General features: G+C 38.6%; 2 protein-coding genes across 2 annotated transcripts in view; one reads left to right on the plus strand and one right to left on the minus strand.

Annotated features, from left to right (window-relative positions):
• Positions 1-8,822, plus strand: part of LOC127646433 (potassium voltage-gated channel subfamily H member 7-like) — a 107,034-nt gene extending 98,212 nt beyond the window's left edge. Inside the window, exons 12-17 of the mRNA XM_052130089.1 lie at positions 2,221-2,426; positions 3,844-3,949; positions 4,651-4,869; positions 7,029-7,173; positions 7,384-7,531; positions 8,537-8,822. Coding sequence (XP_051986049.1) covers positions 2,221-2,426; positions 3,844-3,949; positions 4,651-4,869; positions 7,029-7,173; positions 7,384-7,531; positions 8,537-8,821 — 1,109 coding nt within the window. The 3' untranslated portion in view covers position 8,822. The remainder of the gene's footprint in view (positions 1-2,220; positions 2,427-3,843; positions 3,950-4,650; positions 4,870-7,028; positions 7,174-7,383; positions 7,532-8,536) is intronic.
• Positions 8,823-12,182: 3,360 nt separating this feature from the next.
• LOC127646119 (dynein axonemal heavy chain 11-like) overlaps positions 12,183-21,416 on the minus strand; it is a 76,305-nt gene continuing 67,071 nt past the window's right edge. Inside the window, 13 exon segments of the mRNA XM_052129568.1 lie at positions 12,183-12,433; positions 12,572-12,712; positions 13,757-13,869; positions 14,807-14,922; positions 15,273-15,455; positions 15,532-15,774; positions 15,900-16,019; positions 17,501-17,692; positions 19,075-19,302; positions 19,393-19,520; positions 19,778-19,926; positions 20,251-20,444; positions 20,727-20,849. Coding sequence (XP_051985528.1) covers positions 12,186-12,433; positions 12,572-12,712; positions 13,757-13,869; positions 14,807-14,922; positions 15,273-15,455; positions 15,532-15,774; positions 15,900-16,019; positions 17,501-17,692; positions 19,075-19,302; positions 19,393-19,520; positions 19,778-19,926; positions 20,251-20,444; positions 20,727-20,849 — 2,178 coding nt within the window. The 3' untranslated portion in view covers positions 12,183-12,185.

The raw sequence follows: 21,416 nt of genomic DNA on the forward strand, positions 1-21,416 counted from the left end.
CATTGTACACTAATTCTGGCTCTGCAAGCAGCCCACACTCTATTACTGTAATATCACACTGCTTTATCTATAGCCTTGCCTTAGATACTCTATGTACAATGTATAGAACCAGTGGGTTTAGCGATGGCCCTGAGCTGAATTTAGACCATGTGGCAGGTGGCCGCTGCCCAGGTGGCTGTCGTTTCTTTGTCAGGCCTGACCTTTGATATTTATCACAGTAGAAATATGCTGTCAGGCCTTGACCTTCCTGTTGGCACGTGCCTTCGTGAAGTTCTGAACATGTATTGCCTGCAGATGCTTACAGTTGTGGCCAAAAATATTGGCACCCTTGGTAAATATGAGCAAAGAAGGCTGTCTTTATTGCTCATCCTTTTGGTCTTTCATTCAAAATATTCACAAAAAAACTCTAATTGACATCTAACAATTTCAAACACAACAAAACAAATATACAGTATATGCAACAGTTATTGGCACTCTTATTCAATACTTTGTGCAACCTCATTTAACAGCTCTGAGTCTCCTCCTGTAATGCCTAATGAGGTTGGAGAACACATGGCAAGGGATCTGAGACCATTCCTCCATACAGAATATAGCTGGTGGAATCTCCTCTTCAGTTCACCCCACAGGTTTTCTATGTAGTTCAAGTCAGGGGACTGCAATGGCAGAACCTTGATTTTGTGGTCAGTGAACCATTTTTGTGTTGATTTTTATGTGTCTTTTGGATCATTGTTCTACTGGAAGATCCACCCAGGGCCCATTTTAAGCTCATGGCAGAGGCAGTCATATTTTTATTTTTTTTTATCTGTTTTTATTTGATGTATGTCAAGTCCATATTTTAGTCCATGATGCCATGTATCCAAACAAGATGTCCAGGACGTCTGAGATAAAAACAGCCCCACAATGTTAAACAACCACCACCATATTTAACCGTGGACATAGGGTACTTTTCCATATGGCTACCTCTCTGTGTGCGCCAAACCCATCTCTGGTGTGTGCTGCCAAAAAGCTCTATTTTGTTTCATCTGACCATAAAACCCGGTCCCATTTGAAGTTCCAGTAGTAGGCTATCTGACAAACTGAAGACACTTGAAATTGTTGTTGGATTAGAGCAGAGGCTTTTTGCTTGAAACCCTCCCAAACAATTTGTTGTGATTTAGGTGACGTCTGATTGTAGTTTTGGAGACTTTCTGACCCGAAGACCGCATAAATTGTTTTCATTTGTCAATTAAATCACACTAAGTCCAGTAAATTAATATTTGGTGTGTTACCACCTTTGCCTTCAAAATGACACCAATTGTTTTTCTTTGTTGTTGGCAGATAGAATGTTCAGAACTTCTTGGAGAATTCACCACAGTTCTTCTATCTATTTAGGCTGACTCAATTGCTTCTATCTCTTCATGTAATCCCAGACTGACTTTCAGTGGGGGTGCTCTGTGAGGGCCATGCCATCTATTGCAGTGTTCCCTGTTCTTCTATTCTATTCTGTTTGCAAAATGAATTGTTGGAAGTCTAAAATGTATATTTCCTATTGACACACAAAAGCTGAAGATATTAAGAACTATCACAAAGTGCCTGAGACTTTTGCACAGTAATGTAAAAACTCATGTACTGTATGTGTTTCCTGCACCACTATGCAGCAGTGGTGTTGCGCCACTTCTGAATCTACAGCACCACAACAAAAGAAACAAAAAATGTCCCAAGTTGTGAGTCTGCAGTCTTAATTAAATGTGATGAAAAAAATGATATCTGTTTGCATTTGCCACTAAAACATCTGTGTACACACTCCTTTTGCAAGAATAGTATTAAATATATCTCTTATTTGTTATATCTGATCTGTTAAAATATTAAATGAGCTCATCATTTGGCAACAGACTGCTTAGGACAGTAAATGTTGTAAAAAGTGCATTATTTATTTCCAAATATTTCTTCCTGAAAAGTAATCCTTGTTAATAGAACCCTTAAGGAAACTGAATCATTAAGAGGATTGGGAACTGGAAAAGTTAAGTTCCTTATGATTCCCAGTCCTACCAGTCATAGAAAAACAGAATTTTGTAGGAAACACTGACATACATTCAGAAGCACACACTAATATCTTGCAAATGTATTTTCCTTCCTTCTCATTATTTTCTACTTTTCTTTCATTTTCCATGTTCTTTCTTCATTGCATTATCTTCACAACCCCCTCTCTTTTCCACTGATCTCTGTATGCCCACCTCTCAGGTAAGAATGATATTTTTGGAGAGATGATTCATCTGTATGCCAAACCGGGGAAAGCCAACGCAGATGTTCGTGCGCTGAGCTACTGCGACCTGCACACCATTCATAGAGAAGATCTTTTAGAGGTTCTAGACATGTATCCTGAGTTCTCAGACTACTTCCTGTCTAATCTGGAGCTCACGTTCAACCTGCGTGATGAGAACACCAAGGTAGAGCCACATGCTCCTACTGAACACATCTAATTCTTAACGGGTATACTGTATATCATGGAAAACAAGATTTTTCTTGCTCTTTTGAAATTAAAGCATTCATTCTAGCTCCCTCTTTAGACTTATATAATAACTTTATCTTCATAATATTGACATCACAACCATGAGCACATTTGACACGTATTCCTTATTCAGCAAATTGATGTATGACTGTGAATTATGCTGGTAGTGAATTGTACATGTAGTACAAAAGCAAAAACACTGTGTTTAATTAAAAGGTCCAGAGAAAAGCGTCGAGAAGTGGTGAAAAACTTAATAATGACTGTTTTTATCACAAGAAACTTGTAAAAAGTGTAGTATATAGAACATGGCCCGTTATAACATAAAGGGGAGACGGGGGCTAGTTGTCACACTTTTTACACCAGTCATTATTTCTCAGTGTATGTTTATTTTTGAAAGCCAGTTTTTGTACTCACACACTGTACAATGATGTCTTTTCATCGTTACTTCCCAAGATAATTTTAAGGGTAGAAAATTTTGTCCTAATAAAGTGTCCGACGTGGTCTTCTGCTGTTGTAGAACATCCGCCTCAAGTTTCGATGTGTTTTGCATTTAGAGATGCTATTACAATTGTACAGAGCGGTTATCTGAGTTACCATAGCCTTTCTTTCAGCTCGAACCAGTCTGGTCAGACCTCCCTCATCAACAAAGCATTTCTGTCCACAGAACTGCCGCTCACTGGATGTTTTTTTGTTTTTGGAAGCATTTTGAGTAAACTCTAGAGACTGTTGTGCATGAAGATCTCAGAAGATCAGCAGTTACAGAAATACTCAATCCAGCCTGTCTGGCACCAACAATCATGCCTCTGTCGAAATCACTGAGATCCACTTTTTTCCCCATTTTGATGCATGGTTAATGTGAACATTAACTGAAACTCCTGATTCGTATCTGCATGATTTTATGCATGGCAATGCTGCCACATGATTAGCTGATAAGATAATCACATGAATAAATAGGTGTACAGGTGTTCCTAATAAAGTGTATTTGGACTTTTGACTCCAAATCTTATTGTTACTGAGATATAGCCCTTGTGTAACAAATAGCCTTGGTCTTCCCTATAACTTCCCTTATTGTTCATATATAAAAACACACTGCATGAACCAAATAACACAATGATGTTCACAACCAACAGCAATGTGCTTAATTTGGTTTTAGGAAATTAAACACTTTTATATAGGGCCTATAACCCCATTGCTGTCTTGAGGCAGATGATGAAGTGCAGGATGTGATTGAGTGATAGGAGCAATTCCAATAGTTCAGCCAATAAGCTTTCCACTCACTAATGTTGCTGCAGTAAATATAATTAGATTGTGTTAAATGCTTTGCTGTAAGGGATGCTGTTTTTTCTGTGTGGCAGGGTGCCACGGCTCCTCAGAGGAACCTCTACACGGCAGCGAGTGACTCGGATACAGAAGAGCCCGACGTCAAGACTAAAGCCTGTTTTAAGATGAAAAGCTCAGCAGGTCAGGACCCTCTCTTTCAAACCACTGTTTTCTGCTCACATTTGGTGGGCATGCACTAAGAATGAATTGCTCTTTTAAAAAAAATCTGGTTACAGGCTGCAATGACCTTTGTGAATAAGACTCAATCTATTATCTCAGAGAGGATCAATTCTTTTTATTGTATTACTCACAGCACAGAACTATTTCAGTGCATTTAGCACCTGATTAAACTGGACTGAGGGTTAGTGAATGAGATGCTGGGTTTTCCCTTAAAAGTGGCACAACTATTTAGTGAATTCATCCCTTTGGTGTATTAATGAAAATGTTCCACTTGTCCTCTCCTTTCCATGCCTCCATTGTTCTCTCCTTTTTTGGCTCCCCTCCTTTGTTTCCCTTCACCCACCCCCCTCCATTATCTCCCCTCCTCTTTTCCACCCATTTCTTTTCTCTCCTGCTGCGTTTCAAGCCGTTGCCATGGTAATTGTTGGCTACAGACAGATGTTTGTTATTATGTGGCTGCAATGAGCGATTTCACCTGAACGGACAAGAACCATTTTTATCCCCCGTACCTGAGTAACCTGCCGTTTGAATGAACTATCCCAGCCAAATGTCTTTCTCTCTCCCTGGCACATTTCTCTGGCTCTCTTTGTTAATTCAAGTTGTAATCTGAAAAATGACGGAAGCCCTGTGTGTAATTCTGCAAGGACTGTGTATTCGCTTAGGTACTCCGAACAGACCGAGCCGGTCAGAGAGGGAAAGGGGGAAGGAGCGAGAGGTTCACACGCTACCGGGAGAGGAGGAAGAGGAGGAGGAGGAGGGTGAGGAAGAGACTGCAAGGCCACTGGGTTTGAGGTTTCTGGGTCAATCCTTTCCTGTCAACCTGAACACCATTCCTAGCACATACACCAATGATTGTGTTGAAAACAATCTGTTTCACAAAGGTATAGCACACAACATAAAATTCATTCATAGGGGTGTTCTACAGTAAAACAATTGGGTTACACTTTAATTGAAGCAAGTGCATTAATAAAAGCATTTTCAATGTATTATAAAGGTATTCACTAAGCCTTATGATGCACAACTTTTCTTATATACAGTAATTATCTCCACAATTCTTATACATTACAGTCCTTACATTAAGCTACTACTGTAGGTACTGTAAAAAACGCTGTGCCAGCAACCTCTTTTGGCAATATTCACTTAATACCACATTGTGTCTTATTTGTTTATAAATAGTTACAACATTAAACAAAACAAAAAAAATAAGGAAAGATTACATTTTCATTTATATATTTCAGTAAGTACATTTATTCAGTTTCATCCTTCCTCTGGAAGATACAGAATATTACCTGACAGATCTACCTGACACAGATGTAAATCTTCCTTATTTTAATAATGAATTAATTAATTGTTTGTCATTATGGGTTCTGTGCAGTTATATGCACATTAGCTAAGTGAACGGTTTCGTGTCATACTATTGTGAATGTATTGCTTATAATGCATTATAATTTTAGTTTACTGTTTTAGCCTTATTCCCTTTTCTCCCCAATTTGGAATGCCAAATTCCCAATGCGCTCTAAGTCCTCATTGTGGCGTATTGACTAGCCTCAATCCGGGTTGCGGAGGACGAATCTCAGTTGCCTCAATGACTGAGATTGTCAATCCACGCATCTTATCATGTGGCTTGTTGCGTGCATTACTGGGGTGACATAGCACGTGTGGAGGCTTCACGCTATTCTCCGCGGCATCCATGCACAACTCACCATGCGCCCCACCGAGAGCAAACCACATTATAGGGACCACAAGGAGGTTACCCCATGTGACTCTACCCTCCCTAGCAACCGGGCCAGTTTGGTGGCTTAGGAGACCCGTCTGGAGTCATTTCGAACTCACGACTCCAGGGGTGGTAGTCAGCATCTTCAATCGCTGAGCTACCAAAGACCCTTCCCCTCCATAAGTTCATTATTAAACTATGATAATCCATTTTAAAAATACAAATGATTACATGTTTAATAATATAGAAGCCTATTCCACCACATAAAAATCAATTGTGCTTTGGTCAGTCAAATTATGAGATACAAAGTCAAAATTATTGAACGCTAGGTCATAATTATGAATCACTAAATCATAATTATATGATGACTTTTTAGCTCAAAGCACGATTTCTTTTTCAATGTGGCAGGAATGGGCTTCCATTTTAAAACTAAAATAATCTAAACAAAGAGTGAGATTTTAATATTTATTGTTGGAAAATTATTTCAGTTAATTAAAAAAGAGCATGCTTGAAAATAAATATGAGACAATAGATGTTTGAAAAATAAATACATGTAAATATCACATGTGAGCAGACATTTTAAGGGGATGATTTCCAGTCAGGAAGTAATTATCCCAAATTATGCAAAAAGTTAATAAATATTATTTAATTTTATGTATTTGGGATACATAAAATGTTAGTTTTAAGTCTTAGCAAGACAAAGTGGGACATTTTTTTTTTCAGAAACATTAAAAATTACATTTCCATCATTCACACCATGGAATTCTGTTTAACACAATACTAAATTTGAGATGTGGTGGAAATTGCCATTACTTTCAGAAAAAATAAGATGTGCATACACTGTTGGACATTATCAGTAAACAATTTTTATAAAGTAGTGAATGTGTCAAAAAAAATTTAATGAGCCTTAATGAGTCAAAAGTGGTAAAAGCATCAACAACCATTATAAGGCATTTATTAATGCATTATAACACATTATGTATAAAGGCCTCTTTGAAAGTGTGAAGGGTTGCTCTGTCAGACTAAGCAGTACTTAAAATCTTATTCATAAAACTTAGAAGAAAAAACTACTCGGACTAGTGTCAAACTGCAACTCTCTAGTGTAAATAAAAGAGGAAGGATTTTTTTTATTATTTATTTTTTTGTTAGGAGGCCACTAGACCCCATACATTTTTTATTCATTTTAAACTGATACAGTACATACAAACCCAATGCATATAAGCAGATATCAAATGAGTGCACATGATGCATTGGGTTTGTATGTTTCAGGTGTGTTTGTCTGTGTGTGTCTGAGATTAATAGCACTGGGACTTTGTGTTTCTCCAGAGGTGTGTGCTGAAGAATGGCCTTGTGGGAATGCAGATGACTCAGCAAAATCTCAAGACAGAGAGGGAGGAGACGATGGTGAAAGTGACATCACGTTTGGAGAAATGGAGCAAAGACTGGATTTATTGCAGGAACACCTGAACAGGTGAAAGAGAGATAGAAAGAATAGGGAGAAAGGTAGAGATAAAGTGGGGCACATGAAAGTATAAATCAAAAGAATATGTGCTAAAGGATCCACTTTCATGTGCAGAACTTGTACTAATGATAAGAAAACTTGGCCATCTGCTGGTCACAGAATGTATTGCATTTTTATTTTATTTATTGTTTTTTGCTCAATGTATGTATTTGTGTGTAGACTGGAAGCTCAGATGACATCAGACATCCAGGCTATTTTGCAGTTGCTCCAGAGGCAGAGTACTGTGGGACCTCCAGCATACAGCCCTGTGGCCGTTAGCCCAGAGTACATCAAACCTGTGCAGCCCGTCACTGCCATACAAACACAGGTAACACTCCAGCTGTATTTGGAATGGACATGTACTGCTTATTGCATTGTTTGCAGTGTTACTGTATACTGCATTTTAATTATTTTTTTAAGTATGTGAAACAGTATGCAACAGTGAACATTTCAAAAAGTAGTATTCTACAATGTTTTCACATATTCACACTATGTTCAAAGTTTTATTCAGGGGATGGCATCCTTCCGTTATTTTGCATTTTTAATCAAGTTTTGCATAAAAACCTTCTTGATCAGTCAGATCACAAACTAAGTCAAGAATTAGATAATTAATATTATGGTTGATAATTCAAAACACTAAAAATGTAGTCAAGTTGAGTGTAAAATCATTTCACTCGGTAGCCATCTTAGCAACAGCCCTGGTAGCTATTTTCTATCAAGGCCTTCATTTTATTTTATACTTCTGCATCGAACCTACACCGTAGCCTCTATGCAATGTTTTGCATTTACAGTATAGTTCTGTTTTGGTGTGTCTGCATAGTTCTCCCAGTGCACTGCCAAAATGCTAGTATATTGAGAGAAAATGCCTTAATTTCTGAAAAAATGTTACATTTCATAAACAAAATAATTTCAAAACATTCAAAATAATTTATTCATGTGACATCAATGTATTTGAACATTTTGGGATTTAGGTACAAATAATTTATAATGCATGTTGCTTACCATGCAGAGAGAAATATGAATATTTAAAGTACAGTAAGTTGTAAACAGATGTGGCTTGTCACATTTTTGCTTGTAAACCTTCATTAAACATAAACAATATAAAAACAGCAGATGCTCCCGATTAAAATGAGCCCAAATACAACGTGATATGATGTATACAAAATAATCTTAGAGGAAATGCCATACTACCTCAGATATCTTTTTAATTATTTCATTTTTTCAATAATATTTTTTTTACAAATTGTCCATCTTATCCTCAAACTATCTCTTGCATTACTCCACACTGTGTGTTCTGATTATACTGCACATTTTTGTTGCACATTCTATGCAGAGTCCTGATTTAGAGAAGGCTTACAGCAAAGTCAAAGACTCCACACCTATTGTTACCACAGAGATGACCTCTGATGTCAGCACAAAGACCCCACTGGTGACAGACCCAAAGTGGGGGGTGAAGTTGGGGCTGAAGCCAGTGGAAAACAAGCCCTCAGCTTCACAGCAGCATAGATCTCTCCAGCTGTCCATCAGACAAGCGTCACTCCCAGATTCATCACCTGGCAGCAGCACAACGCCAGGGCTCCACAGGCCCTCCTCTGATCCCGGACTTCCAGGGCAGTAACATAAGCTCAAATATTAATGCATTACAAACTGATAGTAAAGTAAAATATAAATTCCAATAAAATCAGAATTCTTAGAGGCAAATAAGACCAATTTTAAAGGGATAGTTCACTTAAATTTACTCACTCTCATGCCATTCCAGATGTGGATAACTGAACACAAATAACTTAAGATTATAAGAAGAATATCTCAGCTCTGTTGGTCCTTTAAATGCAAGTGAATGGTGGCCAGAAATCTGAAGGTCCAAAAAGCAGATGAAAGCAGCATAAAAGACTCCAGTGTTAAAATCCATATCTTCAAATCCAATATAAGTGTGGGTGAGAAATAAATCCTTTTTACTATCAATCTCCACTTTCACATCAGAAAGTCACATGTGGCGCCTGTTTAGTTTCACTTTTACATCTGAAAGTGAAAGTGGAGATTTATAGTAAAAAAAAGGACTTAAATATTGATCTGTTTCTTACTCACACCTATTATTTCACTTTTGAATATATGGATTTTACCACTGGAGTTTTCACTTGCATTGAAAGGACCTGCAGAGCTGAGATATTCATTTAAAAATGTTCTTTTGTTTTCAGCAGAAGAAAGTCATACACATCTGGAATGGCATGAGGGTGAGTAAATGATGAAAGAATTTTTGGGTGAACTATTCCTTTAAATTATAATAATCAGCAGTTTATATAAGAATGTCACATTGAGAAGGGGTCATACTCCTGTAGGCTTCTAAAATGTAACTATGCATAGTAAAAAAAAAATCGACATGAAGCTCAACCTCCTCCCTTCAAAATAACAGCAGCTAAAGCTAGACTCAGGGTAGAGAACACAAAAAGAAAGAGTTGTAAGCAAAGAATTTTAAATGAACTTCCATGTCCCATATGCTTACCTATAAAATGTAGTAGTGAAACAAAAGCAGGTAAACAAAAGCAGGTAAACAGATGCATTAGCATGAACTTTTTAGGAATCTGTTTAAAGGTTGTTCATTTTGTAAATATATATTTGGAATGATGCCCATTGAGCAACTCACTGGACATGCAACCATGGTAATGAAAGAAAGATGCATGCTGGGGGAAAAATGCAGTGCTTATTTTTATTTATATATTTATTTTTTGCATGTTTCTTAAAAGACACTAGCTTTGGTAATCAAGTGCAATGAGCTTGTTATTTATGTATTTATTTATTTATTTTTGTCCCTATATCACCTATTTGAGATTTATATATGTAATGCATTTATTTACTTAATAATTAATTTCTTGGTATTCAGGGAGAATCTTTACTTGAACTCTGCAAAGCAAAGCCTCATCATGAATACATGTCATCATCTCAGAATATCACATTATTCTACCCATATCAGACGTTCACATGTTAGTTATATTCAACCATAACACATTGTCCCTTCAGAGCCAACTAAGCATTTTGACATTGTCAGTATTGCATTATGTCTAAGTATTGAATTTGAAAAGACTTTGGTCAAAATGAATTGCTCATATGATCAAACCCTCAGAAATGCCTTTTACACTTTGTGTTTTAGATGATTTGTCTCATTTCTTTATGTGATGCAAAATAGTTTTAGGACTAAACCACCTGTGTGATATGCTGGTTCTTAAACTCTTAAGCTGTAGCAGTGTTAATTATTTTTGAGCTGAATAAATTTGGCTGAATAATGTGATTCGAGAGATGCAGGTGAAGGCAAAAACACTAACCTTTAGCTATTGTAGCAGCCGTCATCTCTAGCCTTCCAAAAGACACAGATTTAAACACAACCCATAAAAATGCACACTTTTAGTCTTGCAGTATAACATGACATGGCGTTCATGTGTAGAAGGGCTGCATGTTTTAACCAAAGTTAGTTACTAGTATTAATTATTTAATCCACATTAATGAGATGTATTGAAACACACTGTCTTCCTTAGAAGATAAAAGTCACAAAAAAAAAAAAAAAGAGCAGAAAAATGTATGCATGTCTTATTTTACTAATTTATTCTCTTAGGGCCGCTGGATTTAGAGCGTAAAAATGAATACGATTAGAAGGCTAGAACGGATGCGGAGCATTACGACATATCAGTGTATTTGACAGAGGCTCTTAATTCTTTAATTAACTCCTCTCTTCACACAGTAGAACTGCCTGGCTGTGATCACAGCATGCTTTGATTGAACAGTTTCCTGTGAGATGGTCCAAATCATGTCTTGTGTTTCAGTAATTTGGCCGAAGCAGGTTTGCCTTAGGGGTGCTTCTGGGGCGTGGCCATGAAGCGTGCCAGTGTGGGAAGAGTGCAAGAGGGATACGATTCTATTGCGATCTTTTGCACAAACACTTTGAAACATCTTTTTAAACTAGTGCTGTTCACAGAATTGTTTTTATGCATTTTTTTTAAATGTTTGACACTGTATTTTATATAATGCAACCCATAACAGAAGGTTAGAATGTTTTCTTTATTGGGTATATTGGTATGTATTTTATTTATGCTGTATATAGTGAATATTTTAAGAGTTATACAATGCACAACTGTGTAAATTAATAAAGGACAGAAAGCTTCATTAACACTGCTGCACAAGATTATTTATGTCTTTTTCAATAAAGAAACTACACACTTAAGGTTATGTACACACAAGACAGCTTATATCTGGGGGAAAAAAACACATGAAATATTCTTGATAAATAAGAAGACACCTTTTTTCTCCTCACCCCCATCAGCATAGTCCTTTGGAAGCAGTTTGGTTTACTCTTGGTATTGCTCCTGTTTTTTTTTTTGCTTGCGCTAGTGCACATGCTCATTATAGAGTGATACCTTTGCCGACGAGGAAATTGGTCGAATGATGGTATTTCCTTTCAGCAAGCCAAACATAGAGTGGCCCAAACAGTATTTCGACACTTAAAGGAACTTTCAAGGTTTAATACAATATCAGCATTTGTGGCATTATAATTATCACAAAAAAAAAGTGTGGCACTTACAATAGGGCCGATTTGTGAAGGGTTGAAAAGGCAAAAATTTGAAGCTTCTAATTTGATAAAAACATAGATTTTTCTGTTAAAACTTTTATTAGCATTATTTGAGCTGTAAAGATATCGTCATGTTTATGGTCGTTTTAGGGTTTACAAATAAGATATAACTTTACACAGAAAAGGTTAGTGAGCAATTTTTTGTGGTAATCAACATTATGCCACAAATGCTGTCAACTGAGCTTAGCTCGTTTTGAACCCAGAATATTTCTTTAAGTGTTACGATGACATCCTTTCTTTTTTATAGTACTAGTGGTCTGTCTCCTCCTAACACTTCCTCTATCTGTCACAAAAAAAAATTGTATCACTCCTTCCCACAAATACACTCGCATTCAAACACTGTCATCTCTAAGTGTATTTTTGTGTCTTAGACACTAAGCAGCAGTGCGACCCCTGCGAGAACCCATTTGGCTGGCCTCTCTCTAGTTTTCAGACTGAAGGTCCAGACATACGTGTTAGCACGTAGTTTGGTCTTATAAACTGGGCACTCGTAGGTATTGCGAGTCTCCTGTCTGTCGTTTGGGATGGCTCGCACTGCTATTACAGGCATGCTGGGAGTTAATTCCTTCAGACGTGCCTCCGCAATCGTCCCACCCTGAATATCCCAGCGTGCACCTGCAGTAACAAGTACAGACTTAAGCCTCAAATGCACACATATAACTCATACAACAAACAAAAGCATTTTAAAATGTGTAGTGGCTAATGGTTGTCTAAAGCTGCTGTATCTGTTGTGATTGACTGGAAGATACAGACCCTCCATGTATAGGCCGTAGATGTAGGCTCCCTCTCTGGCCGGCTGGTTAAACTCTTCTTTAAACTTCTTGGTCACGTCTACAGTAAGGTTCATTTTGTCCAGTGGCCATTCATTCTTGCGTGCCAAACTCTGCATCACAGCTACAAAGACATCAAATATGTGTAGTGTTTATGTGTGATCAAAATGCACATTCCAGACAGGGTAAAACATTGCTGTTTTGTGGGAACACATTTTCTGAAAATGCCCTCAGAAGAAAAGCATATTTTGTGGGAATGCATCCAGAAAAAAACGATTGTGTCTGAAGAACTATTTGGACTGGAGTAGTTTTCCCTGAGGAGGTTTAGGTTATGGAAGTTTCACAGACGTACTTTGTGATTTTAATCCAGTCTGTGTTTTTCTCATATAACCCCTGTAAAAATTCCAGAGCAAATGACCTACTTTTTTTTTTCAGAAAACTCAAGGGTCCTCTGTGAAATCTAATCCCGTCTGAATGCGAATGTCTCCGATTGCTGATATTGAATTTTCACAATGCTTCTCCTCATGTATTCTGACCTACTTGTATTACAGTTAAGACCATACTTATGTGTGCCAATTTTCTGCCTGCTGCGTGCCTTTCAGTTTGGATGTAGTTTTTTTTGCCATCTGACGAAAAAAATTGAAAATAAAAATTAACAAGGAGAGCCAAATCATGGAAACTCCTAGGAATGGCCACTTTAATATCAGGTAAGATACTCATCTGAATTTCTCCGCTCAATTCCGTAATGTTATAATTATATAATTCACAGATAAGTATCGTTCATTTAATTGGGTTTATTATAAGCAGCCACTTCTGTAAACTCATGCAAATTTTATTTGAATAGGCTTTTTTAAAATAAATAATATATAATTAATAAACTTGAATTAAATCAATAAAATAAACATTTAAACTGATAAAGTTTGTGTTCAACCTTCTGTAATGCCCACATCTAGAAAACAGACACTCCCACCTCTAATAAACACAGAGATCTTTAGTCCCAGTACATTAAATCCCAGATGTCAGGTGATAATAATTGAAACTCAAATGTCATTTAAAAACGAATCCCCTCCAAATAGGGCTTAAGTGTATTTTTAAGGTTACAGTTAAGATTAGTTTATAGTAATTACAATAAGCATTAAGAACAATACCTTTTAGAAATACCTGTTACCTGTTAGAAAAGACTGAGGGTTAAATAAACCAGATATCCAAACCACACTAGGCAGTGACAGATCCTGAGTCCAGCTGTCTAACTCTCTACAGCGGAGCAACACATCGTTATACCTGATAGGACACACAGACAGTTACATGAATACATATTGGTACCATAGTACAAGCCTAGTGAGCAGTCTACCTAGGCCACATTTGTAGGCATCATAATTGTGCTTATTTAAATGATCAACTTATTTAATGATCAAAGCACAAGTTAACATTAACTCAGCAAAATGCTAACATCAAACTATATTTGGATCAATTGTAAGCATTAGTCAAGTCTCTTGTACACTTTACGAGAGAAGCACTATATGTTGTGGTGCCTGAGTGACTGTTGAAGAAGTTTCAGCCCATTAAAAACATTTAAAATCAGTTACATTTTGGTAAGGATGTTGCCTTAGATGGTAGTTACCTATGTAAACAAAAGACGGTGAGGCAGCTTACTAGGATTTCGTAAAAGCACATATATGACCTTATACCCATGTACACTCCCTTCATTAGAAACACCTGTACATCTACTTATTCTAATCAGCCAATCGTGTCGCAGCAGTGCAACGCACAAAATTTTGTATCGAGCATCAGTTCACATCAACCATCTGAATGGGGAAAAAATTTGATCTCAGTGATTCTGACCGTGGTATGATTGTGAGTGCCAGACGGGCTGGTTGGAGTATTTCTGTAACTGCTGATCTTCTGAGATTTTCACACACACACACACACACATTCTCTAGAGTTAAAAGCAAAAACATCTAGTGAGCAGCAGTTCTGTGGATGGAATGCCTTGTTGATGAGAGAGGTCAACGGAGAATGGCCAGACTGGTTCGAGCTGACAGAAAGGCTACGGGAACTCCAATAAGCAGAATAACATCTCAGAATGCAAAACACGCTGAACCTTGAGGCTACAACAGCAGAAGACCATGTCCAGCACTTTATTAGGACCATAGTGTTCCTAATAAACTGCTCAGTCAGTGTACGTATAATCTCTTAAAATTGTGTATCTTTGCTTTACCACTGTCCAAGGCTGTATGTGGAGGGGTAGGCCAATCTGGCCCAGGTATCTGGAACATAATCGAAAAACAGAGCCGTCTGTATCTGTTCCATCTCTGATGATATCGCCAGCTCTCCCTGCCAGAGAGAATAAAACACACTACTAGTCTTGAAGTCTCCAATGTTTGATTTTCATTATAAAATCTGGTCCAATTTGTAGCATATGTTGCAATAAAAATTGGTGGAAAATGTGTGTAAACTTCAGACTTCAAACGATCTGAAATTACTGGTGGATATTTAGGTTCCTTGCTATCAAGTGCTGCAGACAAAACTCTGAATGTCTTCACAAATCAAGTGATTAATTCTTCCTTTTAAGAATGATCCTTATCATATCAATGAACCTTGAAATGAATGAAACTTAGTTTCGAGATGGTCAGTGAACAGAATATTGGCATGCTGTCTGAGGCTGAGACTACATACACACACACCTTCAGACCCAGGTCCAGCTCTTTGAGTGACCGTCTCATTTCATTGATGAGCATGTTCATACGCTCACACTCCTGGAAACACACCAGGATGTACGGTGAGCGTTCAGCTGTTTTAGATGAAATGTCAGACATGTTGTACTCTTCTGGTAATTTCTCCAGTATGTCATCCAAGATTGTCTTCACCTGAAATACCAATGACTCTGTTAATGTAATGAAATATTATGCAGCTTGTAAAACTTCCAAAAGTACATCTAAAGACCTTCTCTTCAGTGGTCTGTGAGGCTCCTTCGCCCATGTTGGAGTCTCTGGACTGCATCTCTAGCAGAGTGTGAAACAGGTTGTCTGACGTCACTGTAAGAAACTCAATCTCGGCATTTGAATGCAGCCCGTAATGCACTGGGCTTTCGTGGGGCAGCATCTCATCAATGTAAGCGTGGTAACCTTGGTAGTCCAGATTAGAAGGCACGACAAATCCTGGAGCCAATGACAACTTCCTGTCAAACTGCGAAGGAATTTTCACAAGACAAGAGGAACTTTTAATTTATGTGTGTTTGTGAGATCAGGAGCCAAAATACACAATGCAGATTTCAGCACCATAGATAGCACCATGTAAGGGTGTGTATAGACCTGGTTTGGTTGCATGTACTCTTCCAGGTAAGTTCTGCACAATCTTCTGTCCCAGTCATCAGTAATATGGCCTCCATACATGATCTCACCAAACAGGTATCGCAGGTCTTCCCATGGCACCTGAACAAACACATTCATTAGTATGGCTCTGCACAACATTAACACACTCTTAACACATACAGTAGCTCCCATAGATTACATTTGTCCACAACCTAAAGAGAATTGGCTTGTAGAATTGCCTTGAATGTGGGCAGTCCTTAGTGATCTTTGTCTCTAAAGGTCAGGTATAATAATTAACCATAACAATTCTTCAGTGTATCTTCAAAACAGTGGCTATTCAATTTGCCATCAGTGCAAATTATTGTCTAGACTGCTGCTTAGGAATCAGAGTAGACTGTGTTCCAGTTTCAGTACAAGTTTAGCTCAATCGTCAGCATTTGTAGCATAATGTTTATCACAATAAATAATTTTGACTAGTCCCTCATTCATTTAAAAATCACAGTTCCAGTTAAAGACACTTACGAATGGGGCCAGTCCATAACATTAACCTTGTACGACCCCGCGTACATGTTGTACTTTTCTATACTGGCTTTTCTATATGCAACGCATAATTTCAATTCATTTAAACCAACAGATCTCAGTTCAGGAGACGCTGTGCTATCAGTAAAGGGTTCAACTTTCAATGTACAGAGTTATGTGACAAAATAACTAATAAATGTACACTATTGTGTACTTTAGCGCATTTAACTTGTCTTTTAAACATTTTATTTACATAATAGCACTAGTCAGAATAGAACAATCACAGTCATTTGTGATCACTGGATAGCACATTTTTAAAGTCACTTCAAAGAGAATCCTGCTTTCCTTTTGTGGTGTATGTCCGTTTGCATTTTGTAAATACATATCAATCAAGACAGCTCTCGGAAAGATTTAGCATTTTTGCTTGGACTAGATCTGCTACACTGCATCTACTGCTGCTAAAGAGCAAGTACAACTTGCTACTGCTAGAAGATACATGAGTTTAGCATGTGGATATGTTGTGGCTACTGCATAATTAGACAAAACACAAGACATGCTGCATCAAGCATGCAGAATATGCTGCTGCACAATTAGACATACATTCAATCACCATGTAGTAGATATAGACATTTGGAGCTGGGGAGGAGGAGGGTTTCAGAAGGAAAAAAACAACAGTTATCTGGAAAACTGAGCAATTTAAATGCTAGAAAAAGCAAGTTGATTGGCTACTGGATTATACGTCAAAGGATCTGTCAGCTAACAAATGCAAACCTACAGGCTTAACATATCACATATAAGCGAGCCGATTGGCTAACAGATAACAAATTCAAAGAACCTATCAGATTATTCCAAGTAGAGTTTCATGCCTGAACTGCAGTCATTTAAGAGATTATATTTTTAGGGAACAAATGTATTTCATAAGAGATAAAATCACCTACGGTTTGAATGCGGCTTAATAGAGGATTCATTTTTCTTAGCACTGAAGTGCCCCCTGGAGGAAGATCACTTTTTTGTCTTGAAGGAAACAGATATTAGCAAGTATCATTGCCCATCCAACAGACCTCACACACAATTTCACACACCTGTGAGTTGGCTTCTAGGTAGTTGTAGAGTACGTTCACTGATATGGTGAGGTCTCCTGTGTTAAAAGGGTACTTCCTGTTCCAGCCCTGTGGCCCAAACTTTCTCCTTTCGGCCACACACGCATGAAAATAACAAAGTGAGAAAAGGATGGTCTTAAACTCCTGCTCACGGGAACACTGGTCCAGAATGTCCTGCACACAAACACACAAACAGTCCAAAGCTTTACGTTTTCATAATACTGTTTGTTCAATTAACTTGATCACATTCACTTGGAATATTTTCTGTCTTAAATGAAAGTGAAATACAGCAGGAGGCAACAAAATCACAGCCAATCAGAACATATTTCTTGTTTAAAGACCCCATAAAATCACTTAAAAAAAAATATATATATATATATATATATATATATATCCATCCATCTTCAACCGCTTATCCGAAGTCGGGTCGCGGGGCAGCTGCTCCAGCAGGGGGCCCCAAACTTCCCTATCCCGAGCCACATTAACCAGCTCTGACTGGGCGACCCTGAGGCGTTCCCAGGCCAGTGTGGAGATGTAATCTCTCCACCTAGTCCTGGGTCTTCCCCGAGGCCTCCTCCCAGCTGGACGTGCCTGAAACACCTCCCTAGGGAGGCGGCCAGGGGGCATCCTTACCAGATGCCCAGACCACCTCAACTGACTCCTTTCAACGCAAAGGAGCAGCGGCTCTACTCCGAGCTCCTCACAGATGACTGAGCTCCTCACCCTATCTCCAAGGGAGAAGCCCGCTACCCTTCTGAGGAAGCCCATTTCGGCCGCTTGTACTCGCGACCTAGTTCTTTCGGTCATGACCCAACCTTCATGACCATAGGTGAGGGTAGGAACAAAAATTGACCGGTAGATCGAGAGCTTTGCCTTTCGGCTCAGCTCTCTTTTCGTGACAACAGTGCGATAGAGCGAGTGCAATACCGCCCCTGCTGCCCCAACTCTCCGGCCAACCTCCCGCTCCATTGTCCCCTCACTCGTGAACAAGACCCCGAGGTACTTGAACTCCTTCACTTGGGGCAAAACCTCATTCCCTACCTGGAGTACGCACTCCATCGGTTTCCTGCTGAGAACCATGGCCTCAGATTTAGAGGTGCTAATCCTCATCCCAGCTGCTTCACACTCGACTGCCAAGCGATCCAGAGAGAGCTGAAGGTCACGGACCGATGATGACATGAAGACAACATCATCTGCAAAAAGCAGCGATGAGATCCCCAGCCCACCGAACCGCACACCTTCCCCACCCCGACTACGCCTCGATATCCTGTCCATGAATATCACAAACAGGATTGGTGACAAAGCGCAGCCTTGGCGGAGACCAACCCCCACATGGAATGAACTCGACTTTGTGCCCAATATATATATATAGGGGAATGTGGAATCTATAATTTAAGAGTATATTCCCGTTGTAGAGACCATTTTATTTGACAAAAATGTCGATAGTCATTAATATTTTGGTCTACTATGTAAATTGTAAAAGCAAATATCTGCCATTTATTGCGCCTGGTTGAGTCAATTCATTTATTTTGTAAACTGTTGTTTATTTTGCTCACTTGATCAAAGTTGTCCAGAGCAGCATGTAGGTTGGCCAGCATGCCAGTGGGAGGTTCATTAGTGATTTTGATGGAATTTTCCAGAATCCCCTGTGGAATTATGTGTTCCTGTAGGGTTGGAGAAGGTTCTGCACTCATAAACACTCTGTAGTCTTGGTGACTGTTCTCACAGCAACATTCTAGAAGCTTCTCTAGACTACCCAGCCACTTTGCCACCAGGTGAATGTTCTAGAAAATACAAAAGAAAATTGACATATAATTATTATTAAGATCCATGCAAAAAAAATACATAAATATATAATATGAAAATAAAAAAACCTGTAGAATGACCCAGTGGCCCTCTCTGGAGGCCTTTTCCATGGCATGTTCAGCCACAGATTCCTGACCCTGTCCCAAAGACACATTATGGAGCTTCCCCAGGTCTATAGTGAAGCCCAGCTTCTTACCTAAACATACATAACATCCAGAAATACACTTTGTTTAGAAATACATTTTTTGTAGTCAGCGTTTTTTATAGTTTCACATTCATATATGGCTTATATCATATTTTTGTAAAAGGTGAGAACAAGAAATGCATGTTAGCCTTAAAAACACAAAAAGAGTCAACAGTACACACAGTAGCAGTCAGAATGACCCAACGCTCTTTGACACATTAACAGTGGAAGCTTCTGGCATGCAATGAAAGAGCTGGTGTGGTTATTACCCAGGGACTCAACATCTTTAAGAGGGTCCACTCCAGGAGACAGGATGAAGAACACGGGGGAAGCAGGACCACACTCTTTAAACGAGCGTGCAAACTCCATCTTCCTGCCCTCAGTGTACTGCACACCCAGTTTCTCCTCCACAAAGTTCCTACACACAGACACACACCATACCTTTCATCGTACTGTTCATCATAAACATTGTCAGCATAATTTCTGTGCCACTAAAATCTCCAAAAGGAATTGTGAAAGTAACATTAAATGTTTCCAAAACTCATAGACTTGCCCCAAACTCACGCCATTGGTGGAGCCAATGTTGCTGTTTCGGGCTGGTCGGGATACTCAAACAACAATTTACACTTTTTAGGGAAATCAACCAAAAAGTGGCTTACTTACAGTAGTCTATGCATATTAAGCTGCAATAGGAGAAAGAAGTTTAATGTTGGGAAACGACCTACTTTTAAAAAACACTTACCGGACAGCGTATGTCATCCTGTCGGGTCGTAGAGCCCTCATTAGTATGAGTTTCTGAAGGGAACTTTTGCTTTTCCATTCCTGAGGGAGCTTCTCTTTCTCTGGGCACTCTGACTCCACCACTTTCTTCCAGCGTTTGGGAGAACCCTCGATGTCCCGGTCCAGACCGCGGAACTCGTCTGTAAAGCTCATGGTCTGCAAATCATGACATATTAAGGTTTGTCATTTTGCACATTACCATCAAACAAAATATGTTATATTCCTTAACAAAGGACAAAATACTGACCAAATTTAAAATTACATTTTTTTTTCAAAAGATTCAAACTATGACACAGAAAAAACTGTGTAAAACACTGCAGGAATGCATCAGAAGCGTCTCAGGTTAAGATCATAAGGTTTCTGAGCAGGAGGGAGTGTGTGTGTGTGTGCGTGTGCGTGCATGCGTGCGTGCGTGCGTGTGTGTGTGGTAATGCTTACTTTAACGGCGCTCCAGGCAGAGTTGGACAGAAAGTCGAGTGGGCTGGCGTAACTGTGGTCAATGTTGAAGCGCAACAGGAAGTCCAGTTCTCGAGGATCTACCTCTTTACTCATAAACAACAACTGATACACACAAATGCACAAAGGTCCTGGTATTAAAGGGATAGACCATCCAAAAATGAAAATTCGCTCATCATTTACTCACCCTTATGCCATCTCAGATGTGTATGACTTTCTTTTTTCAGCAGAACACAAAGATTTTTAGAAGAATATCTCAGCTCTCTTAGTACTTACAATGCAAGTGAATGGTGACCAGACCTTTGAAGCTAAAAAAAAAATCACATAAAAGTAATCCATACAACTTCAGTGGTTTAATCCAATTCTTCAAAAGTTATATGATAGGTGTGGGTGAGATACAGATCAATATTGATGTCCTTCTTTACCATAAATCTCCACTTTCACTTTCAAAATGTGGAGAAAGTGGAGATTTATAGTAAAAAAGGACATTAATATGAATCTGTTTCTTATCCACAATTATATCGCTTCTGAAGATATGGATTTAACCAATGGAGTCTTATGGATTATTTAATGTGGCTTTTGTGTGATTTTTTTTAGCTTCAAAGGTCTGGTCACCATTCACTTGAATTGTAAGGACCTATTCCTCTAAAATTCTTTGTGCTCTGCAGAAGA

The sequence above is a fragment of the Xyrauchen texanus genome, chromosome 7 (genome assembly GCF_025860055.1).
Source record: "Xyrauchen texanus isolate HMW12.3.18 chromosome 7, RBS_HiC_50CHRs, whole genome shotgun sequence".
Classification (NCBI taxonomy): domain Eukaryota; kingdom Metazoa; phylum Chordata; class Actinopteri; order Cypriniformes; family Catostomidae; genus Xyrauchen; species Xyrauchen texanus.